We start from the raw sequence: 24,933 nt of genomic DNA, 5'->3' as shown, positions 1-24,933 counted from the left end.
CGCGATGGCAGTGTTAATCCCAGCTCATGCCCTAAGATCTGCACTGCGGCGTAGTGTCAAATCCTGGGATCCGCCTACGCTGCGCTAAATGCTAGTGTAGTCATTCGAGCACGGGTAATAAGAATCTACTGATTCTAAGGCAGGCGATACTTATCCTAGGAGCTAGAGAACTTCTAAGAGCTATACTAGGGCTCTAGCGGGCTAATATAGTAATCCTAAGATCTTAAGTAATATAGATAGAAATAAGGCTAAGTAGGTATATATATCTACTTATAATAAGACTATAGACGAATGGTACTGGTTGTGATGGCACTTTCCATAGTGGAGTTTGTCTTAGGCGTTTGTCGTTGGAGATTGCCTTTGGAACCTCCCACTGATCAAGATGACTCATCTAGAGCTCTATAGTTAAAAGGGCTTCAGATTGCAGAGAGGTCTTCCTCTTCCTTTCCCTTCCCTTTCCATAGTCAGATGTTTTCGTCAAGGTGCCAGAATCGATCATTTCCATCATTTTTCTGAATAGACCGTAACAATCTACTGGTAATATACTAATACTAAGTAATATATTGTATATAAGAACACTTATTTATATACTTAGATAATCTTACTATCTTTAATAATCATAGTATTCTATTGCTAGTATAATTTGTCTATACTCTTATTATAAATAAATATATATATCTACTTAGCCTTATTTCTACCTATACTACTTGAATTTTAGAATCATTATGTTAGTTCGTTAGAGTCCTAACAGTTATTTAGAGCTGTTTTACTTCTAGGATAAGTATCGTCTATGTGAGGATTAGTGGATTATGATCACCTCGTCCTCGAATAATCATACTAGCATCTAGCGCAGCTTAGGCGGATCCCAAGGGTTGACATGTATGTTAATTCGCTCAATACAATAGGCCATACCTATCTTGCGGTTAAGTAAAATATTAAAATCCGTTTCTAGAAGGCATAGGTACTGCTTCCTAAAAGTGGCTTAATGTCTATGACCTTATCGGAGGAAAGATTAAGGTTAAGCCGAGTAGGGAATCCATTGTAGTATGGGTCTAGTAAGTAATAATGTGGAGGCCTTAGTAGAAATATATTTTCAAAAGCTCTGAGCGAGTAGAGATATCACCCGAGAAATTACTCCCGGGCTCATAACTTGTTGTAATTCAGAGGAAGATTGATCCATCTCATTCTCATCTGAAAAGAAGAGCATATATATATAGGTTAGAGCTCAAATTAATTTTTAATCAGTCCGATTTGAAATAGGAACAAACGGAGTAAATTCTGTATACGAGGTCCCTATCATCTACCCGCCAGCGCCTCAGCTCGGGATTTCGAAGCAGGGTCAAGATACGGAGCCTCCCCCAGCGAAGCAACGCGGTTGCCTTGGCGCTTACCAGTGTAATCACTATAACTGTCAGCTTGGAGGCAAAAGATACAATGTGGCTAAGGGGCCCCAAAGGTCAAGCTTACTAGGTGGCGGTATGAAAAACACAACGGCTATGTTCAAGTTAGCCTTTCTATCTGCGGCGCTTTACTCGCAGAAACACACTTATCCCAGATGGCCAGGTCATCTTGACCCCACTTAAAACGAACTTGTAGGTCATGATTCTCTGCAATCAACTGATGGACTGCATGTAGAAGTCAGTATGTGTAGTGACACTTTTGGCCGTTCTCCGCGATTGGTGTAGTCTTACAGTATCGCTTCAGAATGTCGCTCTCACGCTTGGTGACACCTTCAATAAAGCCATTTTCAACATTACCAACGGCACCGAAAAGACACTTCCAGCCAGTAACCGGATTTGTGCGAACCACCGGACTGGACATAATTAGCATTGAGGTCAAGGATTGATAGTATTCAAGAAGATTGCCACATACTGTTTGGCCTTGAAGGCAAGCACTGTATCCTCTGGTGCGCCTCTATCCTCCTCAAGTTCCATTTCGTGAGTCTTCGCCAGATAATTCAGATGTGGCTATGGTGCGTTAGATAGAGATGGCACAAGACCGAGAATATCGTACCAAACCATACATTTTGATGGACCGCTGTCAACCCTTCAACAAGCTTCTGAATCGGAGACGAGAGTCGATCGTATACTTCGTAACCAGATGCCCAGAGAGTATCTCCCCCCGATTCACCGTCTGGTAGATGAGTCATCTTGAGGATAGAATAGTCTGCGGGAAACTTTCCAAGAGTCGCGCTATAGTTGATAGTATCAGGAACTGTCTTGGCGATGGGGTGTTTTTACATACTCGGAATGCCAGCCTTCACTGGCAATACGATTCATGAAGCGATAGCCGTAATATTTGCGATCAACCTGTTACATGTCAGTCCAGGTACTGCGTTTAATGAAGTGAATATACCTCAGAAGATATAACTGAGACCTCGTCATCCAGATTTCCTTTGTCATCTGGGGCGATATTTCTTCTACTGTTGTAGACAGCATGGCGGTAGAGCTAATGAAAGTCAATGCCACTCTAGGCCGAGGCACTGATATATCACCTTGGAAGTAGCAGGCTTTCCCGTCAGCTCTCCGAGTTTCTGAGCAAGGACCTTTTGCTGGTCGGGGGTAATATTCTGATTTCGGAAGAAGACAACACCACGACGAGACACTGGTATTATTGGCTCTGTCCATTATTCATCTATCCAAAAAATTCTTTTTATCTCACCAGTGATGGCCAAATCGCGAAGCTTGATATCATCTTCTAGCATGTCTGTTACCTGGACATCCGGCAGCTCTAGACCTATGACCGGTGTAACATCAAACCTCTTATAAGCATCCAGACTTCCCGTATCCTTGAGAGGCTCTCGAATATAGTGGGAAGCTGGTGGAGTAGACGCGGATTGCACAGTGGTTTCAGCTGATAGAGTCATGGCTACGTGGAAGGATGAAATTGACAGAAAGGTTTTCTTCAATAGGTTCAGGTGAGATGAATGGCTTGCAATGCGGACAATCTTTATTTCTATATACATGCCATACAACCTCACCGCTTCTTGTATCCGGGATAAAGTCAGCTGCGTCGTCACCGCTGATAAGTTCCTGATGCCCGATCGTTTACATTGGGCACGAGCTTGCTCCATACATCCGATCATGCATCAAGTATGTACAGTGTAGCTGAATTCATGTTTTGACACTCATCCGTGTCCGCCTTTTGTTGTATCCACTTACCATACTCGGTACGAATAATGTATGTCTGGACTTGTATTTGTCTGTTGGGGAATATCTCGGAACAGCCAACACAACCTGACAATGGTCGAACGGTGATATGGTTACCGCATACGTTATGACTGCTGTGTAAACTATCTCACCGTACTCTAAGAACATGGAATAGAGCTATCGTCGAAAAGAGTCTGTTCGTCCTAGAAGACTATCCTGCAACATATTATCATTTGTCCGTGGATATAATCATGTCGAAAGGACATCATAGTTTTCCACTACATCTCGCGCCTGATCAATTTTATCGACCAATGTGTAAAGATATATAATAGGTGCAAAGACATCATTCAGTGAGGCTCCTGCCCAGAGCGTAATCTAAGAGCTACTACCCTTCCCCGATCGCCAATACTCCTCCGTTGTAGGATTAAGTCTGCCCAGCGACCAGGACAGTAGTTTATCGAAGTTGCGACATGTATGTGTCCCCTCAAAATCTGGGTTCCATCTATCGGCCGACGGAGAGTATACAAGACGCAGCACAGTCATGTCAGAGTTACACATAATCGACTGGCGCAAATAGTCGATGCAGTGCTCTGTTAGTGGTTAGTGCCACAGGTCGGTTATATCTCAGAGACGGCCATTGGCTCACCGATGTGAAGTGTTTCAATCGCTTTGCCATCTGGATCGTGGTAATAATCGGGGTACAGTGATTGACGGAGTTTGTTCTGATACGCGATAAGTTTCCACTCCTGCCAATTCCGTATGTTCGACCTGATTAGACAAGTCCCTGCTTACCAAGCAGTGCAGCTGATGGAATACATCAAGCCCAGCAATCCATTCGCCAGTTGGTCGCTGGCGCGTCGTGCCGCGGACCATATCTGCGTCCTTGCCGGACAGATCGATGCCACCCGCTGGAGACATATCAGTAAGAGGGAAAAGCAACATTGCAGAGGGTTCATACCATCAACAACGCGTTGCCATAAAGCATCCATTTCAGGAGTCGGTGTACCAACCCATTCCTGGCCTTCAGGAAGCTGGTTGCGAACTAACTTTCCATCCTCATCCCAGTGCAGACCACCTGTGAATTTTCTCTGCTCGATCTCAAGCGCTGCAACAGCCGGATCTAACTTTTGTCTTAGTGTACGATGCCATTCTCTGAGGGGATTTAGATGCTTACGTAAATCAGTAATGAAGCCTGTCTCGTAACTCCCATTCTTGGAACTTGGACGGTAGAAGCTTCGGGTGAGGGACACGATGCAGGTAATGGCGAGTACGACCGTCGAAAGAATCCATGGCCAGTGCTGGGGCATATACAACCGTTTTCCACGCGTGGAGGAATGTAGCGTGGGCAAGAAGGGGTCAGATGCCTCCTCAAGCTTGTAGTCATCTTCGGCATTGCCGGTTACATGCTTGAGAGGATTATACATAGGTGAGGGCATCTTGGACGACAGCCAGAGTTCTGGATTTCTAATAACTCCAGAGATTCCAGGGCCAAAACTATACTTTTTAGCAGGTGAGACTCCACTCGCTAGAGGATCCAGCGCTCTGTAGACAGATTAAAGGAGGGCTAGGAAAGATGCCACGATCCTCGATACGCTCTATCCGGTTACCAGCTTACGGTATGAATGGTAATTGCGCGCCAGGCGCGGCCATGGATTTCATAGGACATAAAGGGGAAGTTTACTTCTGCACATTGTAGCCACTTTCATCTACGTCCACATCTGCTTGATGGCGCTCGGATACTACAGAGGGGCATTACCCCGCAACAGCGGATTAGTTCCTGCTGCTAAGCAGCTCACAAGTAGATAGTCCTACAGGATCGATCGTGCAGATCTAGTACAGGCTTAAGATCGGCCACGTCACCATTGGCAGAATCTTTGGCTCTTCAGCTATCCAGGGCCAGCGTTATAGGTGTTCGGCGCAGTCACATTTTCTACATGGCCCAACGATGCAAGATTGCTGCCGGGGAAAACATATTCATATTATTGTATAGTAGAGGAGGGATGATAAATGGCCATAAGGAAAAGGAAAGACTCATAGCAGTGGCCCCTAACAACTCTTCTAGTTATAATAGGTCACTTTCAGACCGCCCTCAGCTTCCAAGTCTTTCGGGTCCCATTCAAGGCGCCCGTCTGCATGTACCGCTATGGGCTGCTTGCAGCGAGAGTTTTGGGCTTGTCGTGCCCGTGCATACTCTCCCATGGTCATTCGAGTCCCGTTCCTTGTCAGGTCGTTCTCGAGCGGCCCGGACCTTCTAAGCACGGGACTATCGACCAGTGGATCCAGGTACACGTCATCATTGAACCTCATTGATTGTTAATATGGACTCCCAGTATCTGGCGAGCGGGTCTGGGAAGGATTCCTACCTTCCAAAATATAGAACACCAATTCGCTCGATATCAGCCTGATCGGCCGGGGGGGAGCGAACCCGATGGATAGTCGACTTAAAATGTTTACACGATACCATAGACAGTGTATCTCCAATGTTGACAGTCAATGCGTTGTCCCTAGTCTGCACCCAGCGCCATTCGTCGTTGGCATCGAGAATCTGCAGGCCGGACACTGGCTGCCGGAAGAGCAGGGAGAATAGGCCGAGGTCTGTGTGGCCAGCCGAGAAAACATGCCCTGTTTTCTCGTTCTCCACTTCTGTGCGCGGTGCATAGTGCAGATAACGCAGTAGGTCCTGACCGCACCGGTCGTATTGACACTTCTGTTGTAAGGTGGTGGGTGGAAGCTCTAACACGCGCTCCACAATCTCCATGAGCTGGATGAGTATTTGGTGGCATTTCTAGCCGTCCCCTTTCGTCAGCACTGAGCACCATGCTGCTTGGAGAAAGCCTACCCGTTCGAATGTTTCAATTGCACGCAATTGTTCCTGGATGACAGGTGGATGGGAATGTTCATGGTATCCATCGAACTTCGGAATGCTATAGATTTGCAGGTTGTCATGCACACCCATGAGGGGTCTAGGTTTTGGCGATTAGACATGTCTCACTGCGAGTAAAGGCACTTACTTTCTCATAGTGGTGGGGCGATACCCTGTGCTTTGACCAGACCTGTACTTCTCCGGGTCATACCATGCCAATCGCTCAGGCAAGGGAAGGTCATAGAAGGAACGCGCGATTTCGAATTGCTCGCTCACTTCCTGCGAGGAGATCCCGAAGTTCTCGACGTAAAAGAATCCTTGTTCATCAGTAATCTCAACGAACTTTTTATCAGAGGGGGACGTGGTACCGACCGATGTGGCATGCTGCATGTTCCATTTGCTTTGCAAGGATTTCAAGCCCATCTGGTCTTTGTAGAAGGGAAAGATCAAGAGTAGCAAGATCCGCCCAGTTTACTGGTTGTCATTGTTAGTTTTCACATTTCCACGTTGAAATGGTGCACAGGGCTGGTTACAGTCTGCGGTTGTCGTAGGAGTATCCTGGTAGTGCCTAGTCATTTTGAGGTGTATGAAGAGTTGGCTCGATAGCTACGCTGTGACGGCCAGTATATGTAATGAACAAGGTTATAATCAGAAGGATGGAGTATCTATAAGGAGATGGGACACGGGTTTTTAAGAGTTCACCACGGGCGAATAGCCTGCTGGGTGTGCTATACATGAGGGTGGTAAGCTCCCTAGGGGTCTAGTCATCCTTGCGAATTCTGTCCATCTGGTCTCTGGCCCTTCTCGTATGATGCAGGCCTTTATTAGTAATTCTGAGAGCCATTTTGGGAGGCAGTAGCGGACATATTCTACATTCTATGTTGAGCTGAGTGGGTCTTCGAACGACTACGCGACTCAATGCAGCGTGTGCAACGCAAGGGTCTGTGCTGTGGTTGACCATCCTGTTCTCTTCTACCCGGCGTATCTGTTATGACCTTATATTGCCCTGGTATTTCACAGCTTTGGATCGTCCAGCAAGAACCAGCTCAAGTCGTCCACATGTGGGACCATTACTCAAACTGATACCACGGCACAACCAGGTGTAAATAAACTATTAACCAAAGCAATAAAACACTCTTACCAAGACTTCATGAGCATTTACGGCAACATCTTCCCAGCTAATCAGATCTGGCGCATCCAAATGCCAGTATTCAAAGTGCCAGCGCACGGGGATATACACGCAATTGGGCCCCCAGGCGTTTCAGGTATAGCTACCTTCGCCCATCACATCACGGGCATAACTGCCTTCTCCCATGACATCGCGGGCATAGCTACCTTCACCCATGACATCACGAGCATAACTGCCTTCTCCCATGACATCGCGGGCATAGCTTCCCTCGCCCATGACATCACGAGCATAACTGCCTTCCCCCATGACATCGCGGGCATAGCTGCCTTCCCCCATGACATCGCGGGCATAGCTGCCTTCCCCCATTACGTCGCGAGACAGTTTCTCTACGCGCAGTTAGTATCGTCCGGCAGATGGTCAGAGTAACAGTAATCTCACCTGTTGGGGCTGCCACACTGAGGCAAGTCAAAGCCAGAACTGAGATGTATTTCAAAAGATTCATGGTGCACGTATTGGAAAAGTCAAGAGAGTCTTGTCGATTTAAATGAGGAGTGGATCGGTTTGATAATTTGTTCAATCTACGCTTTCAAGAGAACGAATCGAGTATTGGGATAAACAGGACATATGATCACCTTTATATGAGGATGGTCTGTTCGCTTCCATGTACAACACTCGACTCCGGCCCAGTCTTCTACTTCGCAGCTATCATCTCCATCGTATCTCATGCATGGCAATGCATCTTGGCTGGCTCTCCGCCGTGCCGTACGCACACGGAAAGTTGGTATTTCTCTGGCGCCAGTCATGGCCTTCTTAGACCCTCCATTAACGATCGTCTAATGCACTTAATAGATGTCCATGTGCCTAGACACTCATCAACAGCCCCTCCTTGAGTGAAGTGTTGAAGACCCACATATGCTCTCCATTACAATACCAGGTCTTGCATACCTCAGGTGCGGGGTGAGATGTTCAGCATTGACACTTCACACTCCGGTATCAAACCCACTCCCACCATCAACGCCCATTCTTTTCTCCATGGCCCATTCACCTGGATCATTTTTCCTTGCGTGCTTTACACCATGGGGCGACGGCAGCCTCCGCGATACAGAGCTCAATCACCGAGGACTGACCCCGTCATCTAGACATTCACCTCACGTACCATGGTCCTCAGCCTCAGTGTTCTGTTTCTGCTTTATGCCAGCCAGGGCGTAGTTGCCGGCCTGATTGGAGCCACTCTACCGCTTGCCCTCAAGAGATACGTGTCGTACAGCCAAGTGGGTTTATTCTCCATTGCCTTTTATCCATACTCCGTTAAGGCTCTATGGAGTCCCTTGATCGATGCGACTGGTCAGGGGCGCCGCAAACGTTGGATTTCTCTTTCTATGATGGTTTCGGGGCTCGGTCTCCTGCTCCTGGCCCTTCGCATGCCATCCTTCGTACAGATTATCGTACAAGGCGACCCTCCAAGTGTTGTGCTCACCATTGGGCTTCTACTTCTCGTCGTGCTTGCCAGTGCAACCCAGGGTGCCGCAGCTGATGGATGGGCGTTGACGCTCTTCCCCCCGACACACTTACACTATGTGTCAACGGCTCATAACCTGGGCCTCGTCGTTGGCGAGTTCGGATCCTATACCGGCTTTCTGTGGCTCTCTTCTGCTACATCAAGAGAGAGACAGCGCCAGGAAGCATTGCTTTCTGCTTTCGTTTTCTTCTGGTCGGTTTTCATGCTATCCGTCGTGCTCCCATGCGTAGTGGCAACCACCGACGTCGCGAGTCGGCTGAAGCCCAAATCCATCAGTTCTTCGTACATGAAGGCAGTTGGCCTGCTCCGGCTCCGTCCTGTCCAGACAATAATTGCAGTCCACTTATGCTCGTGGATTCCGTTCGAGGCCCACGATACGGCAACGAACCTTAAGCTCCTTGGCCTGGGATTCGGCGAGGCTCGTTTAGCTTGGGTCTCGGTGATCGACTTCGTCTTCGACCTTCTGACCACTTACCTGGCCGGGATGCTCTGCTCCCGAATGGAACCGCTTGAACTGTGGTGCTGGGCATTTGCGGGTCGAACCGCTTTTGTCATGTTCTCACAGGCAGTCCTCTTCACTTACTCCCGCGAGAGTTCATGGTCTACGGCCCTGGTCATACTGGAGCATGCTGGCTCCACGAGTACCGGGACTATCATGTTTGTCGCCTTTCTCACATTTCATTTTCGTGTTGCCGACCCGGACGTCGGGAGCACCTATATGACCTTGCTAGCCACGTAGGTTGTCCACGAACTCATCTCCATGGGGATTCGCCGACTAACCTGAAAATTCTGTGGTTATTAGAGCCCAGAATCTGGGCAAGACTGTTCCCCGGCCGCTTGTCATGTTCCTCGTAGACTATACGACTGTGACGGCTTGCGACCCCGTTGCAGTTCCTGGCCGACTAGCACAATCCCTCCAATCTCGATCATGTCGAATCAGTGTGGACGGCTTTTACGTTGTAAGCTCCCTGTCTGTGGTGATCGGATCTCTCCTCTTCGTCTTTTACCTTCGTCCGGCCGTACTCGCCCTCCAAAGAGCCCCCCTAGCGGCATGGAATTCGTTCTGAAGACGCCGTTCTGCTGCTGCTTCAACGCTCCTTGGGGAGGGGCTCGCGCTAGAAATCCATAGAGCCGTCATCTGGCACATTGAAGGTCCCTGTCTTGCCATCTCCAGTAAACGTTCTATTCGCTCCAGTAGATCAAGGCACTCGTATGCCTGTCATATATATATTTATATATATATATATCAAATTGTATGCCAATCATCATTCCGTGACATCACATCGACCACTGACCCGAACAATCTCCTTGTACGAGGTACCATCTGTAAACATCCCCTCACGCTCCTCCAATCGATGGCCCCATAGATAGGGGAGCAATTTGGCCCAGACGAACCAGTATAATGTCGCAGTTGCGATACTGCAACAATGTCAGTACGGGCACAAAATACTGGCTACGTGCATATAGCCCTAGAGTCAGAGTATACATCGTGTCGGTCTCCTATTTGAGGATCTCGCGAGCACGAAGGTGACCGGACAGGGAATACATACATAGCAAGCCCAACCAACGCATATATTCCATGTTCCGCCCAGGGCGCCCGACCATCGCCAGTTCCACTCGCAGGAACGAAAGGCGCAGCCACCATAGCCACACAGAGGGCCAGTCGAAACCAGATGAGTGGAATCCAAGCACGGAAGGGTCGGGCCATATGGGGTCGGGCTCGGCGCAGCCATAACAGGCCTGCAGCCAGGCTGATGTCGACCAACTGACGGGTGTAGCCCTCAGCGCTGAGAACGAACGAATAGATGTCCCTGGAGGGTAGGAAGAGGATTAGCAGGGCAGACGGGACAAAATTGACCATCACGCCGCCGAGGGGCGCATTCCACGGTTTGGATGAGGCGAAACAGCGCGGGAGGAAGCCCTGGCGAGCGATCTCTTGATTCAGGCGGGACTACCGACTCTCATGTGTTGTTAGAAGATGTTTCCAGCGCTGCAGATGGCAAGGGTCGTCTCGTACTACACTAAAAATCCCCACCATGACATTCCCGGCCACGGAGATGGCGATTAGGATCGAGATTAAAATGCCCCCGGCTTGCACTCCGAAGAGCCGATCGAAGAATGCAGCTGCCGCCATCTCCCCGCTGTCCTGTATCTCCTGTAGGGGCATCACCAGGAAAAAGGCCATGTTCAAGAGGGTGTAGAGGAGGCAGACGCTCAGAATGGCAAGGGGCATGACACACTTCAACATCCGGACGGGATTGACGACCTCGTCCAGCACGTTGTTGGCATTCTCGATGCCGGCATACGCATATTGCACTTTAAACAGCGCGAGCGACACCGTCTCCCATTCCCACGAGGAGCCCTCCCAGACGCCTCCGGCGACCACGGTTGGATCCGCAGGGGGTGACGGGGGTGGGGACGACCGTATCAGCACCGTGCCCACCGCTATCACGATCATGAAGAGCAGCGTCGCGATCTTGCACCATCCCAGGGCGTTCTGGACATAGATGCCCGGGCGGAGGAACAAGCCATGCAAGACGGCCGACCCCGTCAGGAGAAACAATGCGGCGGACCTCCGTGCGGCATCGGACGAGTTCGACGACAGCGCGTGCATGAGATATTCGCCAAAGATGATGCTGTTGTTGGCGGTGGTCATCATCACCACCGCTCGGACGGCGATAATGGTGGACATCAGCCAGCGAGGCCGGCGATAGACGTATTCCAGATAGACCTTGTCCCCACCACTGCGCGGCAGCATGCATCCAAACTCGAGGGCTATCACCACTTGGCATGCCGCGATGCCAGCGCCGATCGCCCAGACCAAGAGCGCCATGTCCGGGCTTCCTGCTGTACGTGCTACCACTCCGGGCGTTGCAAAGACGCCTGCTCCCACCATGCGGGACATCATCAGCATATAGGCGGATGTCCATGATACATGCTGCCCGTGCGGTGCGCGTTCTGGTCGGGCATCCTCGTTATAATCTGGATCGGCGACACCGGAAGGGGGATGGAGCAACGAATCCTCTTCTTCCGTGCCCTGGGACACGGGCCAGTCCATCTCGGGTGCTTCTAGGAGATGATGTGCTGGACAGTGCTTTTGGTGTGAGGATAAAGTCGGTGGCACGGCAGTGGCTTGATATTGGAGAGGGGGAGGGGCTCGGTCAAGAATTCTGGAGGGGGTCCCAAGGTCATGTGTGGCTGGCCAGCATGCAGGAATGCACTTGTGCATGATTCAGTAATCATATCATATGCTGGGGAGAGCCACACAAGTAGCAGCGCTGGTCATAGTCTGATGTCTTGTCAAGATATTCGCGCGCAAATCCACGAGGTCAACATCCTGTCATGGATAATATGACAACAGTGCCACACTCGTAGGGAAGGATGTAGGCTTGTGGGAGGTGTCCTAATACAAATCAAAGTCTGTCTATATGTAGACTTCACCGTACCAAGTCCTTGCAGTTGGATCTGTGTTTGATGAAGTTTCATCCGTCGACTATATGATGCGTCCTTGGAAAGGCCCAACTTATCCCTGAAAGTAAGCTTCTGCATTGCGGACAGGACGGCCGGATACATATCGGCAGTGTAACGACGAGCTTGTCTCCTCGCTAGACTCAAACAGGGTCACAAATTGGGCCCTAAGCTAACGGTCGGGGGTTCTACTTGACCGGGATGTTATAGTACGTCTTATTGCAATATGTCTCCCCGTTTGATGCTCTGGTGGCAATTGAACAGGTCGACCGAGAAGCAGACTGGGCATAGGACAGACTGTATTTGTGAGTGGCGGGCGTTATTTTGTTATACTGAGGATTAGCTATAATCGAGGAACTTTAGTGCAACTGTCCTAATCGGCATATGTCCTATGACTTGCCTTCCAAGCGGCTCAAATCTTCATAAAGGCTTTTGTTTACAACACGATCCGATAAACACTTAGCTTTCCAAGCTCAGTGATCATCAAGGTACAGTACTGTAATCAGGATTGAAATCAAAAAAAAAAAAAAAAAAAAAAAAAGGAGTCTATAACAGCCTGGTGGTTTTGTTGGTGTTCTGAGGATCCCATGACTCTTAGGATATCCAGAGCTGCTCTCATGGGCATCTGAATTTGGTGCCGTCTTTCGACAGAGAAAGCCCACAAAAATGTTTTGGCATGTTCCCGCAGCGCGGTAACTACAGCTGATACCTACTAGGGAAAAATGCAGTGGCAATCAGGAGGAATAGTAGTTTGTTCGCCTTTTTCCTGACGGCAGTGCCGGGTTTTGGGAGAGTGTGGCAGGCCAAAGTAGCTTTTTAGTCTCTCTTTATTTATAACTTTAAATAGTCGTATTTTACTATTCTTTAAAGACTAAAATCGTTTCTTAATTAAATAGATTATTAAATAATTTTTAATCTTTAGAGAGAGACGTATAAATGCAAATTAAAATTAAAGAGAAAAAAAGAATAGTTATTAATCTCTGTCTAATTATCATTATTAATAAAGACTTGGGAAATTAAAAAGAATAACATGGTTAGTAAAAATGAAGCGTCTAACTTGACTATTAACCGGCAGTTAGGCTCTGAAGGAGGGAGGTCCTTAACCTGACCAACCCTCCCCTTTGCCCGCTCTACCATTACCCATCCGAAGAGGTGACGCTACTACCGAGGAACCCTCGCCGAGTTCCAACGCTTCCGAACGGGAAGGAATCGTAACTACATCCCCCGTAGTCGAAAAAGACTACAGTGGCGGACAAGTTCGGCTTCTACATGATTCAGATTTATTTAACGTTCTCTCAGCGCCAATTCCGAGAACTAGCTGGTTTTTAGACTAGTGAGTTATTTTCGTATGTTTTGCGAGTGTATTAAATTGAATGTTACGTCTTGAATACATTCATAACTCGTGGACCCTTCTCAGTCTGGAACATTCGCTGCAAATTCACATGTGGGAGCTGGAAATCTGGCAGGTTTTCCGACCCGTTAACTATGAAGTTTACCAGAGCAAAATATTCTACCTCCGACTGTTTCAAGATTGCCACGAGCGATTAATATACAGGTTATTAACCTAACGGCGTTGGTACCGCAGTCTCACGCACGCTTTGGTGTTAATTTGCCATACATCTACCATCCAGTATTAGAATCTAGTAGAATCTACTTGTAAGTTAATCCTTGTGAGAAATGGTAGTATAAATTCCTCGGTCATCCTAGGACCTCCCTTTACCTAGGAAGTAAAAAATAACGTAAAGCAGGCTATGAATAATAATAAAGTAAGCTAAGTAGGTGCAAGTAATCGGATAACAAACACCCGACCATTTGGATATCCCAGAGCAAGCGCACCCTCTTTCGCGCTAAAGCAAGAAAATCCACAATACTCAGAAGGGAGCCACAAGACCTTCTCGCCTTTCATATATACCCACTGATCTGCTAGTGATATCTGAGACGCAGCCTGAAGATCGGAAGTAGGACTCGTATCTATGCCCTCTCTGATATGGGAGACCACGGCATTAACCAAACCTGAATGGCCTTCCAGAGTCTGTAGCTGCTCGCCAGTTGCGGTATTCCAGAGCTTGATAGTATTATCGTCGGAGCCCGAGACAATTATCTGACTATCGGGCGAGAAGGCCATGGCATTAACGGAACCTGAATGGCCTTCCAGAGTCTGGAGCTGCTCACCTGTCGCGGCATTCCAGAGCTTGATAGTCTTATCGTCGGAGCCCGAGATAATTATCTGACTATCGGGCGAGAAGGCTATGGCATTAACAGAACCTGAATGGCCTTCTAGAGTCTGAAGCTGCTTGCCTGTCGCGGTATTCCAGAGCTTGATAGTCTTATCGCCGGAGCCTGAGACGACAGTTTGACCATCGGGCGAGAAGGCAATAGCATTAACGAAACCTGAATGGCCTTTTAGAGTCTGTAGCTGCTCGTCTGTCGCGGTATTCCAGAGCTTAATAGTACTATCGACGGAACCCGAGACGATTGTCTGACCATCGGACGAGAAGGCCACGGCATTAACACAACCTGAATAGCCTTTCAGAATCCGTAGCTGCTCGCCAGTTGCGGCATTCCAGAGCTTGATAGTCTCGTCGACGGAGCCTGAGACGACAGTTTGACCATCAGGCGAGAAGGCCACGGCATTAACCCAATCTGAATGGGCTTCCAGAGTCTGTAGCTGCTTACCTGTCGCGGTATTCCAGAGCTTGATAGTCTTATCGTGGGAGCCTGAGACGATAGCTTGGCCATCGGGTGAGAAGGCTACAGCTCTAACCCAATCTGAATGGCCTTCCAGAGTCTGTAGCTGCTTACCTGTCGCGGTATTCCATAGCTTAATAGTCTTATCGTCGGAGCCTGAGGCGATAGTTTGGCCATTAGGTGAGAAGGCCACGGCTCTAACGTAACCTAAATGGCCTTCCAGAGTCTGTAGCTGCTCGCTTGTCGTAGCATTCCAGAGCTTAATAGTCTTATCGAGGGAGCCTGAGATGACAGTTTGACCATTGGGCGAGAAGGCCACGGCATTAATAGAACCTAAATGGCCTTCTAGAGTCTGTAGCTGCTCGCCAGTTGCGGCATTCCAGAGCTTGATAGTCTTATCGCTGGAGCCCGAGATAATTGTCTGACCATCAGGCGAGAAGGCAATGGCATTAACAGAACCTGAATGGCCTTCCAGAGTCTGTAGCTGCTCACCCGTCGCGGCATTCCAGAGATTGATAGTCTCATCGACGGAGCCTGAGACGACAGTTTGACCATCGGGCGAGAAGGCCACGGCATTAACGCAATCTAAATGGCCTTCTAGAGTCTGTCTATTCGCGCCCCATGACTTCTCCACTTGTGGCAGCGCATTAATCCACGGCGAACGATCTGGTTCAAAGTTCTCCCTAACTATACTGGATGCCGGTGTGAATATCAAAGCTGACGCATAAAGTTGGAGCGGAGTAGCGCTAGCCATCTGAGCATGTCGGTGGATGAACTGTATGGCGCCTGACAAAAAGATTGAAAAACCAGGATTCGCGTTGTCCTATTGGGCGATTAGTATTGGTCTGGGTTAAATTGCAGAGGCACGGACCTGGATACTTTCCTGCAGTGTGACCATCATTTCAAGAGTCTCTGATAACACCCCCATCAGGCTCATCGCCTCCAGCCAGTGAAGGAAATGACGCTTTAGGAAAGAGAGAGCCTCCGTTCGCAGTGTATCCTCTTTGCTTTGACGCAGATGATGCGCCCAGTAGCGGCAGGCATACCGCAAATCCTCCGGTAAGTGTTGTTTGATAACACTATCAGGGACCTCGGCGCGTTGTGTTCCGTAACTTGGTAGACCGCAGACGTTATGTCTCAAATTATCCATGATCCGAATGCAGCGTGATGCTATATTCCCATGCATCCTAGTCTCATCAATTCGAAAGTCACATCCCGGGTCCACTAGGAAATCTCGAAATGATAAGTGCAGAGTCTCGACTGGAATATCATCATCCTCCGGCACACTGAGGACAGAGCGAAATGACTCTATCCGTGCTTTAATAGTGCTTTTGCTCTTATCAAGCAATGTTGTTAGTGAATTGACTGACAGGGGCCTAGCCAGAAGAACAATAACTCCAAGGATTTCGAGAAACTCTCGTTTTAGCTTGTTTGAATCAGCCTCATCTCGACCTTTCAAGAGCTGGTTGAGAATCGGCAGGTATGTTCTTTTCATCTCGGATGCAGACCTCGACGCTGGATCTGCAAGAAATTCAACCAGGCGCTCTTCTGGTGACCAATATTTATCTTCGAGAAAGCGACAGACAGTGGCGGCAAAGATGAACAAAGGGACAGCAATTGTAGCTAACGCTTGTAGCTTATCCTTCCCAGGCCATCCTTCAGGAAGTGAGCGTTTCTCCCTAATCTCTGCAAATCTGTGCTCCAGGAAGAGTAATATATCACGAGTTATTATTGGTTCCGGAATTGTATGTAGGATCAGATACTGGTGTTCTTCGTTCTGGAGCCTTTTGAACCCGAGTAATGCTGCATGTTCAGGGCGACTTGTTAACAAGAAACGGATATTTATTGTCTGGACCTCCATCACTCTCGGTAGAAGCCGCAAGATGGTCTCAACATCACCTTCTCCCTCACACTCATCCAGTGCATCGATGACAATAACAGAAAACGGCTTCTCATGTTCGGATTGTCTGAGTAGGTGCAGTGGCCGAAGCAAAAGTTGTTCAAATTGCTTGTCGATCATTCTTGTCGCGATATCTGGCTCCTTTTCAACTGTCTGTTGGATCCTGGTTGCAAGACTGGGGATAGTGGATGCTAATTGCCACGCAATTGTTGGAAAAAGTCGTCTCGCTTTCCCTTGGTCACCAGCACCTCTCTTGAAGAAAAAGCTTGCTGCGAGGATACCCTGGCGACAAAATTCTGCAGCTACCGTTCGAGATATAGTAGATTTTCCGGTTCCAGCCATACCTTCGAGGCAGAATATGCAAGGACTTGACGGTGAGTTTCCCCATCTTGCAATTTCTGCGAGCATTTCAGTTCTAGTTCCTTGTAGACATTCCCTTTCATCCTCTGCCCGGTAGGAATCGAATGAGGCTTCTTCAACTGCATGGAGTGATTCTTTAAGCATTTTTCGGTCTATTCTGGACAACATTCTGGGTAGCCCTTAGACAATATGAGCTTATGCAATAATCATGGAGAACTAAGAGCTAGCTATCGTACCTTTGAGCGCCTTGTATCGTACTTATTCCTTCGGCCAGCCCCTTCATACCATCCATGAGGTCTTTCATAGTTGTCACCTCTTGCACTTCCTGAGCGTCAACTTTGCGCAGAAGACATTTGCAATAAGCAGCTGCAACAGCCGCAGCGTAATAGTGCCAATCATCATTCTTGTGGGTGTCGGCGTAATCACAGATCCCTCGCACAACTAGACAAGGAAGCTCGTCCATGATACCAGCTGCCTCCATTTCAAGGCAGAGCGCGTCTGGAAAGTCTCGTTGTAGGTGTTTCCGATGTTCCGGGCTCTTGATAACGCCATCTCCCGAAAGTATAAGGCCGCGGTGAACGGTGGGACTGTTATAAGGACGTTGAGGGCGAGGAACGACTATCTTTGTACTTGAAGCGTCGCACTCACTGCAACTCGATCCCTCCTTTATGTGGTGAAAGTTTTCGTCGAACAAAATGTCCTCCGTAACAGGACGCTTAAACATCGGGATATCGGTTATCTTCCTTAGAGTCCTTCTCAGCGGATGTCTTTCCATTATCTCGTCTTCTTGCAAGGATCCATCTGCACTTATCAAGATCCGCGGAGGCTTATTCAGACATCCCTTTAGGACATCTTTTTCACGTTCTCGCTTGACAAAGTCATACTGGACAACACCTGGGAACCCATCCTTAGGGGTACTGACGACAAGATCACCGAGACGAATGTCGTGCTTCGAGCTGGGTAGTCCGGCGCCGATCCCAACCATCAAGGCGAGGCGAACATTTGGAAACTGTTGACCGACTGCTGCGGCACATTGCGCGGCATTAACAGTGCCCATTTCAGGAGGCCGGGCAATGACAATTTTATGGTCGTCAATCCGCCCAAAAGAGTAGACATATTGCTCCGATCCCACCCTTTCCAAACGACATGAGTATTCTTGGTCTAGCGTGTATTTAACCGCAACAGCTTCATATGCCAGGGCACAAAAAATTGCAATGGTTATGCTTTCCGCGGGGATTTTCTCATGGTTTTCATGGTCAGAATCCTCAGCATCGGTCATATCAACCCGCGATGATGGACCCTGATTTGAACTTGTCGTTGTATCGTTCTCGGTGGTCTGTAGGACGACTGTGCTAACGGAGCTGGAGCTCTTCTCCCCGGGCGGGAGAGCATTGCCGGCAATATTTCCTTCCAATCTTGCGAGTAGAGCCCATGAGCCAGAATATTGGACGTATACTAGAGAAAGCGCGAAGATAAGAAGAATAAGCAACAAGAGCATCGAGAGAAGATAGAAGGATCAGACTCCAGAAGCAGAGTGAGGGAGGTGCCTGTTTCTTTTACACGGTCTCAAGTTGCGACACGTTTGATGAAGATTCCTGTTGGACTGTAGAGAGAATCTTGCTAAGAGTCCAGGCAGGGGGAATTGAAGAGCCAATATTTGCTTTTTCTTCATCACCCCGCTTCTCGACCCTTGATCCCTGCCTTTCATCGATCTCACTCTCTTTCAATCCTGAGGCGTTGGGGATATGCACACTCATCCACCCAAGCAAGAACGCAGAGGACTGCTGCCTCCACGAAATGACATCGTTACTTCCATCCGTATTATTGGCCTTTCATTTATCATGATTGGTGGAATGACATTGCAAACCTATGGAGGAGCTTCTAGTAAGCAGCCCCACCCCATTTTCATTTACATCGAACGTTCTCGAGCTTGAGCAGTGCATAAATTATGCACTGCATACGACATGTTGATACGACGGGGAAACATACTATAATAACCTATTAATCTGAGAATAGGCTAGTTCGCGGGAGTGGCGCTGAGACAACGTTAATGAATGCAAACCATATAGAAGCCGAACTTGTCCGTCACTGTATACGTAACTAAGATCTACGTCATATATTCTGTTAGTCATTTATCATAGGCGCCCTAGGGACGAAACGGGGCAAAAGGATATATATATCAAGAGCTCCACTAAATAGATCAACAGCCTACAGAATATGAAACCATCTACCCTACCAAAGATCCACAGTGAACTACTCGAAAATGAATTCTAACCTGTTCAACAACCTTCGGGTATAATCGAATACTCAGTTACATCAAGCACGTCGCAACGCCGTACGCCACATAAGAATACATCGGACGAGCCCACTCAAGCGGTGGCCCATTCCACGACTTCCAACGCACACATCACCAGAACGAGGGTCGAGGGGAGAATCCTAGACAATCAACAAGTCAGCCATGTACCGGGATCGACGTTGGACAACACTCACCAGACAACGTAGCTTTGGAACAGAAGCTTCGACATCGCCCCCACATAGACATTGTTGATCTGGCAGATCTGGGCCAGCTGGAGGGCGGACGGGGCGCCCGTGAGGAGAAAACAAACGATGATGAAGATCGGATCATCCAAGATGCTCACGGGGACGTATTTCGCGAGAAGAGCCAGCAACGGGGCCATGATCAGCGTGGGGAGGAGCATCCGCGCCACCAGCGCGGCAATGATGAGCTTCCGCTCCTCCTTCGGGTGTTCGAGATCCTGGCGCGCCTCCTCCGGCAGGGTATTGCGTTCGAGGTTCGCCCCCAGCACCACCAGAATCAGCGGGACCGCCACCTGGGCGTTTTGGTTGATCGCCCGAGTGACCGAGTTGTTCACAAAGGTGCCGTCGTCGAAGAACAGGCGCTGGAGCGCGGGGACCGAGGCTACGATGATGGACACCAGCATCGCCCAGAGCGGGGGGTTCATGAAGGCCCAGAGCCCGCGCAAGAATCGCCGGACGGCCCCCCAGCCGACCGAGATGGCCTTTTGCATTCCGGTGGGCAGTCTCCCGAACAGCTTCCCGGTCTTGTTCTCCCAGGCTTTGGCGACGCGGCCGGCCCAACGCTGCGCGTAGACCCTTGGCTCGGCGAAGAGGCTCGATTCGGGGGACGATTCCGAGTCCGGCACTTCCACATTGGGAAAGCACAGAATGTCACCCCGGGAGCTCTGTCGGGGCAGGAATGGACCACGGGGCGGGGGTCCCAGCATGGAGGCTGGTTGATCTTGGTCCCCATGGGTGGCTTCGGGGGACGAAAGTTTGGTATAGGAGTAGGTGCGGGTGGTTACGGGCGTCTGATCCCCGGAGGGAAACTCGTCCGGGTGGTGATCGGACAGGTCGTCGGCGCTCTCGCGGGTGCGTATTAGAGGCTGGTCGGGATGGACGTCCTCCGGATGGTCGCTGTAGGGTTCGGGGGCGGGCTCCCGCTCGCCTTCCTCCAGGTAGCGGTCCTTGGGGGCCAGGAGCACATGATATCCCCAGCTCCACCGGACGAGCTGGCCCAATTGTTGGAAGATCAGCAGGTAGAGGATGCCCCGGGCGGCGACTTCATCGTCGTTGTCGTTGGGGACGCGATCCCAGTGGAGGCCCTTGAGGGTCTGGGAAAGCGACATGACCAGGGAGATGGGGAGGGAATTGGAGTTGCCGAAGACGGCCATGGCGGTGACGAAGTTGGCGGCACGCTTCTTGAACCGAAAACACCGGGAGACGGTAAACGCGCACAGGTAGGAGACGAAGGTTTGGACGACGAAGATCAAGGGGATGATGGCGAGATCGGTGAGCTTCTCGGCGGTCAGCTGGGAGCCCAGCTTGATGAAGACTGGGACATGTGAGGATTAGCATGAATGGATTCAGGGAGGGAGAGATGGAGGCCAACGTACTTAGACATGGGGTGAAGAGGATGACGTTGAGATTGGCGACCAGCTTTTGGGCGTCGGCGTCAAACATGCCCTGTCGGGCGGCGATATAACCGGGCAGACTGACACAGATGACCTCCAAGACGGCTTCGAAGACGAGGAGGACGAGATAGAGAAAGGACGGATGACTGGAATGCGGCGTGGGCGTCTGGAGAAGATGGGAGGCGCCCATTGGGAGCTGGGACGCGGTCCAGGAGCGTGGGACATTGTGTTGGAAGGAACTGGGGCCTGTCAAAATGGCCATGGACGGGTCGGATTGAGGAGACGACGAGGATGGGAGAATCAACTGAGGAGGGGAGTTAGATTCGGATGGCATTGAGAGGGATGGGAGGAGGGATCGTGTAATCGTGGGAGATGATGGCGTACCGGAAGGAGCTAGTAGATAGGCGCTTTGTTGATAGGAGGAGGAAAAGGCAAAGGGATTGGAGGAAGAACCAGACCGGCTGAGTCAATGGATATGGAGGGGATATAGGGAGAGGAGGAGAGTAGGAGAGTAGAAAGAGGTAGAGAGAAGAGGTAGGGGAGAGGGAGAGGGATGGATGGTTGATGGTGGATGGTGGTGGTTGTGGTTGTGGTTGAGGCGCCACTGCCCAGAGTGGCAGTGAGGTTGATATCAGCATGATGGCATTATGGTTTCTAGTGCACGCTAGCAGTATAGTTCCTATCATAACTAGTAATAACTAGTTTGATTATACTTCTTATCCTGTAGGAGCTTCATCCTCTTCATTAAATAATCAGATATCGTCATATCCATCCGATCGACCGGTGGCAACAGGCAGATCCATCCTTTGCCACCGAGATTGGTGGATGCCTGAAGATTGGTATGATAGAGTCGAATGGATCATTTCCCGAGTACTGAATGTAAATAGAAATAGAAATAAAATAAACGTAATCGAGTAGAAGGTTCATAGACGAGTGAGAATATCTATCCGGCGTACTGCTGACGAGTTTGCCTCCTCCCCACCACCACCTCCTCTATCATCCTCTTCTCCTCCTCTTCCTCCTCTCCTTCTACACTCTCCCTCCCTCACACTCTCTTCCCTCTCTCTCTCTCCCTCTCTCTCTCCTCCTCCCCCCACACTCTCTTCTTCCTCATCTCTCTCCTTTTTCTTCCCGTCCCTCCTCCGCGCTCCTTCTCTCCTCTCCCCTCTTTCCTCGCCCTCCTTCAATCGTTCGGTGATGGCCTGATTCCTGCCCCGCGTCTCCATCTCGCATCTCCTTCCCGTTCGTCCACGCGGGACAACTGGGATCTCTCATCCATTCCCCGACGCCCTCCCGCTCATCCCGCACCATGTCCGCCGACCGTGATCCCCTCGCCCCCCTCTCGCCCTCCAGATCCGACCCGGAGACCAAGTCCGACACCACCGACGAGGACTCGTCGCCCGCCGTGACGCCTCCCCCGACGGTCGTCCCGTCTCTCCGGCCGACGCGCGACAAATCCGCCGGCATCACCGCCTCGTCCACCCATCTCGGCCAGATCAATGCTGCCCGACATGGGACCGGCCCCGGCCCCAGCCCCGCGCCCCGCCCGCAGGCCTCCATGAGCGGTGCCGCCCAGGGCGGTCTGAATCAAGACATCCTGGCCAAGATGAAAGCCTTCTCGCTCTCCCGACAAGGCGCGCCGCCCGCCCTCCCCCATACCGTCTCGACCGGCAACGTGCCGAAATCGCCTCAGCCCGCCGGCGGGAGTAGTCCCAGCCCCAATGCGGTCTCCCCCGCCGTCGTGAATGGTCCCCTCGCCGGCGCCATCGCCGGCCGTCTGCCGCCCGGCGCGCGTCCGCAAACCAAGAACTGGGTGTCCTCGCCCTCCCTCACCGGCAAAGCTCCCAGTCCCGCCCCCGCCAAACCGGGCGGGCTGGCCGCCAAACGGATGAAGCCGGGTCTGAAGCTCTCCGATGCGACGGGCGGCTCGAATGGCGCCTCCGGGAGCCAGTCGCCGGCGAACGGGGCCGGGGCCCCGGGAGAGACCGCGTTTTCCAAGTACTCCGAGTTCATCGACACCAAGACGGGGACGCTGAACTTCAAGAACAAAGCCATTCTCCACGGCGGCGGCATCGAGTTCTCCTCCGGCCACAGCTTCAGTATCTCGCTGGACGAAGTGGATCGCTTGGATGAGCTCGGCAAGGGCAACTATGGCACCGTCTACAAGGTCCGGCACAGCCGGCCCCAGATGCGGAAACCGGGCATGGGCCTGAGCGGCATCGTGAGTCGCGGGTCGGACGCCGCGGATCCGGCCCCGGACAACCTGTCGGGCGTGATCATGGCGATGAAGGAGATCCGCCTCGAGCTGGATGAGAATAAGTTCGCGCAGATCATCATGGAGCTGGAAATTCTCCACCGCTGCGTGTCCCCGTTCATCATCGATTTCTACGGGGCCTTCTTTCAGGAGGGGGCCGTCTACATTTGCGTCGAGTACATGGACGGCGGCTCGATCGACAAGCTGTACAAGGACGGCGTGTCCGAGAACATCCTCCGCAAGGTCGCCCTGTCGACCGTCATGGGCCTCCGCACGTTGAAGGAGGACCACAACATCATCCACCGCGACGTGAAGCCGACGAATATCCTGGTCAACACCCGCGGACAGATCAAGATCTGCGATTTTGGCGTCAGCGGCAACTTGGTGGCCAGCATCGCCAAAACCAATATCGGCTGTCAGAGCTACATGGCCCCGGAACGGATTGCGGGTGGCGGCGTTCAGCAATCCGGGGCGAGTGGTGGAGGGACCTACAGTGTGCAAAGCGATATTTGGAGCTTAGGGCTGAGTATTATTGAATGTGCCATCGGTCGATATCCCTACCCCCCGGAGACCTTCAACAACATTTTCAGCCAGCTTCATGTGAGTCGACCTGGGTGATGGTCCGGCGAGAACGGAGTGCTAATGTTTTTTTTTTTCTAGGCTATCGTTCATGGGGATCCTCCCACTCTCCCCGCATCCGGGTACTCCGACGAGGCCCATGCTTTTGTCCGCGCGTGTCTGGACAAGAACCCCCTCAATCGTCCCTCATATTCCATGCTTCTCCGACATCCGTGGCTTGCACCGCTGATGCAACCACCGACGAGTGACGGGGATGAGTCGGGCGCGGACGCCGCCTCGGTCACCGAGGACCCGGAGGTGGCCGAATGGGTCAAAGAAATGTTGAACCGCCGCGCGAAGGGTCTCCTCCACGATGCAGACAAGCCCGCTCTGCATGCTGTGGCCTTGGATGCCGTCCCGGGGAGCCCGCTCCTGGACGACCCGGCGTCGATCTCCACCCACGCCTAGGGTGTCCACGTTGGAGACAGTAGCGTCAGATCTCTGCTTGCCTCTCGCATCTTTTCTTTTTCTTTGGTGGATTATATATGCGGTCCTCCTAAATCGGGGAAAATACCTTTGATGAGCTTCCGTCCTGGTGGCGCCGGCGTTCTCGCCCCGGATTTCCTTTCCTGTGCTTAGGTTCTATGTTGTGATGTATAATGGATGAGTTTATGGCCGAGAGTGGATGGATGTAACTATGAACCATAGAAGATGATAGAATGTACACAGTCGACTCTTGTCATGGCCACTTCGTCTGTCGTGATGGTTACATAAGGCAGCGGGCTTGATTTGTAACCGTCATCGACTAACAGCTTCCCCGCCAGCTCTTTTTCCCTCCACCACCTTCTCTCCTCTTCTTCTTCCTCCTCCTCCTCCACGCCCCAATCCTCCATGCTTCCCCGCTCCTCTCTCCGTCCTCTTTCAGTCCAGTCCCTGAAGACCCGACTGTTCCAGACCCCATCTCCCCGTCCGGCCCGAGTTCCCTCCCTCTCCGCGTGCGGAAAACGTCAATTCCTCTCCACGACTGCCCCCCGCAGCCCTCTTTCTCCTGACCGGCGTATCGCCCTGGATTCCTCATCGTCCGCTGTCCCGTCGATCCCGTCCGGATCCCGA

General features: G+C 50.8%; 9 protein-coding genes across 9 annotated transcripts; 2 read left to right on the top strand and 7 right to left on the bottom strand.

Annotated features, from left to right (window-relative positions):
• Positions 1–1,292: 1,292 nt before the first annotated feature.
• On the bottom strand, positions 1,293–2,918 carry BDV59DRAFT_207517 (TauD/TfdA dioxygenase family protein). Its single transcript, XM_073695013.1, has 10 exons — positions 2,662–2,918; positions 2,495–2,604; positions 2,356–2,448; positions 2,245–2,309; positions 2,024–2,192; positions 1,873–1,967; positions 1,692–1,813; positions 1,547–1,625; positions 1,468–1,494; positions 1,293–1,408 (listed from the first exon to the last, which is right to left on the bottom strand). Exons 1-10 carry the CDS (start codon positions 2,864–2,866, stop codon positions 1,297–1,299), a joined length of 1,077 nt encoding a protein of 358 aa, XP_073548476.1. The 5' UTR covers positions 2,867–2,918; the 3' UTR covers positions 1,293–1,296.
• Positions 2,919–3,524: 606 nt separating this feature from the next.
• BDV59DRAFT_201490 (oxidase ustYa family protein) lies at positions 3,525–4,585 on the bottom strand (the record flags this gene model as incomplete). The annotated part of the gene is made up of 5 exons (XM_073693813.1): positions 3,525–3,739; positions 3,796–3,895; positions 3,966–4,057; positions 4,108–4,269; positions 4,324–4,585. The coding sequence occupies 5 exons, from the start codon at positions 4,583–4,585 to the stop codon at positions 3,525–3,527; spliced, it is 831 nt and encodes a 276-aa protein (XP_073548475.1).
• Positions 4,586–5,207: 622 nt separating this feature from the next.
• BDV59DRAFT_201489 (uncharacterized protein) lies at positions 5,208–6,402 on the bottom strand (the record flags this gene model as incomplete). The annotated part of the gene is made up of 4 exons (XM_073693812.1): positions 5,208–5,451; positions 5,513–5,934; positions 5,989–6,112; positions 6,185–6,402. The coding sequence occupies 4 exons, from the start codon at positions 6,400–6,402 to the stop codon at positions 5,208–5,210; spliced, it is 1,008 nt and encodes a 335-aa protein (XP_073548474.1).
• An 871-nt stretch (positions 6,403–7,273) lies between these two features.
• Positions 7,274–7,643, bottom strand: BDV59DRAFT_201488 (uncharacterized protein; the record flags this gene model as incomplete). Its single annotated transcript, XM_073693811.1, has 2 exons — positions 7,274–7,527; positions 7,580–7,643. The coding sequence occupies 2 exons, from the start codon at positions 7,641–7,643 to the stop codon at positions 7,274–7,276; spliced, it is 318 nt and encodes a 105-aa protein (XP_073548473.1).
• Positions 7,644–8,298: 655 nt separating this feature from the next.
• BDV59DRAFT_201487 (uncharacterized protein) lies at positions 8,299–9,727 on the top strand (the record flags this gene model as incomplete). The annotated part of the gene is made up of 2 exons (XM_073693810.1): positions 8,299–9,395; positions 9,463–9,727. The coding sequence occupies 2 exons, from the start codon at positions 8,299–8,301 to the stop codon at positions 9,725–9,727; spliced, it is 1,362 nt and encodes a 453-aa protein (XP_073548472.1).
• A 198-nt stretch (positions 9,728–9,925) lies between these two features.
• Positions 9,926–11,718, bottom strand: BDV59DRAFT_201486 (amino acid/polyamine transporter I; the record flags this gene model as incomplete). The annotated part of the gene is made up of 3 exons (XM_073693809.1): positions 9,926–10,079; positions 10,211–10,611; positions 10,678–11,718. 3 exons carry the CDS (start codon positions 11,716–11,718, stop codon positions 9,926–9,928), a joined length of 1,596 nt encoding a protein of 531 aa, XP_073548471.1.
• Positions 11,719–13,899: 2,181 nt separating this feature from the next.
• On the bottom strand, positions 13,900–18,935 carry BDV59DRAFT_207510 (putative wd40 protein; the record flags this gene model as incomplete). The annotated part of the gene is made up of 13 exons (XM_073695012.1): positions 17,313–18,935; positions 15,688–17,245; positions 15,451–15,639; positions 15,271–15,420; positions 14,931–15,237; positions 14,854–14,897; positions 14,805–14,823; positions 14,583–14,771; positions 14,476–14,552; positions 14,389–14,445; positions 14,224–14,355; positions 14,137–14,193; positions 13,900–14,073 (listed from the first exon to the last, which is right to left on the bottom strand). The coding sequence occupies exons 1-13, from the start codon at positions 18,572–18,574 to the stop codon at positions 13,900–13,902; spliced, it is 4,215 nt and encodes a 1,404-aa protein (XP_073548470.1). The 5' UTR covers positions 18,575–18,935.
• Positions 18,936–19,445: 510 nt separating this feature from the next.
• Positions 19,446–21,198, bottom strand: BDV59DRAFT_192872 (Auxin Efflux Carrier superfamily; the record flags this gene model as incomplete). The annotated part of the gene is made up of 3 exons (XM_073692122.1): positions 19,446–19,512; positions 19,567–20,929; positions 20,991–21,198. The coding sequence occupies 3 exons, from the start codon at positions 21,196–21,198 to the stop codon at positions 19,446–19,448; spliced, it is 1,638 nt and encodes a 545-aa protein (XP_073548469.1).
• A 751-nt stretch (positions 21,199–21,949) lies between these two features.
• pbs2 (mitogen-activated protein kinase kinase PBS2) lies at positions 21,950–24,545 on the top strand. The gene is made up of 2 exons (XM_073689542.1): positions 21,950–23,862; positions 23,923–24,545. Exons 1-2 carry the CDS (start codon positions 22,318–22,320, stop codon positions 24,286–24,288), a joined length of 1,911 nt encoding a protein of 636 aa, XP_073548468.1. The 5' UTR covers positions 21,950–22,317; the 3' UTR covers positions 24,289–24,545.
• The last annotated feature ends 388 nt before the right edge of the window (positions 24,546–24,933 follow it).

Source organism: Aspergillus ambiguus, assembly GCF_047715705.1.
Source record: "Aspergillus ambiguus strain CBS 117.58 unplaced genomic scaffold BDV59scaffold_13, whole genome shotgun sequence".
Taxonomy (NCBI): Eukaryota; Fungi; Ascomycota; class Eurotiomycetes; order Eurotiales; family Aspergillaceae; genus Aspergillus; species Aspergillus ambiguus.
Note: the sequence above shows the minus strand (reverse complement) of the source record. Positions and strands in the feature narration are given on the sequence as shown.

Coding starts and splice junctions, on each gene's coding strand:
- BDV59DRAFT_207517 (XM_073695013.1), bottom strand. CDS start 2,866: ATGACTCTATCAGCTGAAACCACTGTGCAATCCGCGTCTACTCCACCA. Junction 2,449..2,494: donor GAAAGCCTGCTACTTCCAAG/GTGATATATCAG, acceptor GACTTTCATTAG/CTCTACCGCCATGCTGTCTA. Junction 1,495..1,546: donor GACCTGGCCATCTGGGATAA/GTGTGTTTCTGC, acceptor ACTTGAACATAG/CCGTTGTGTTTTTCATACCG.
- pbs2 (XM_073689542.1), top strand. CDS start 22,318: ATGTCCGCCGACCGTGATCCCCTCGCCCCCCTCTCGCCCTCCAGATCC. Junction 23,863..23,922: donor ACATTTTCAGCCAGCTTCAT/GTGAGTCGACCT, acceptor TTTTTTTTCTAG/GCTATCGTTCATGGGGATCC.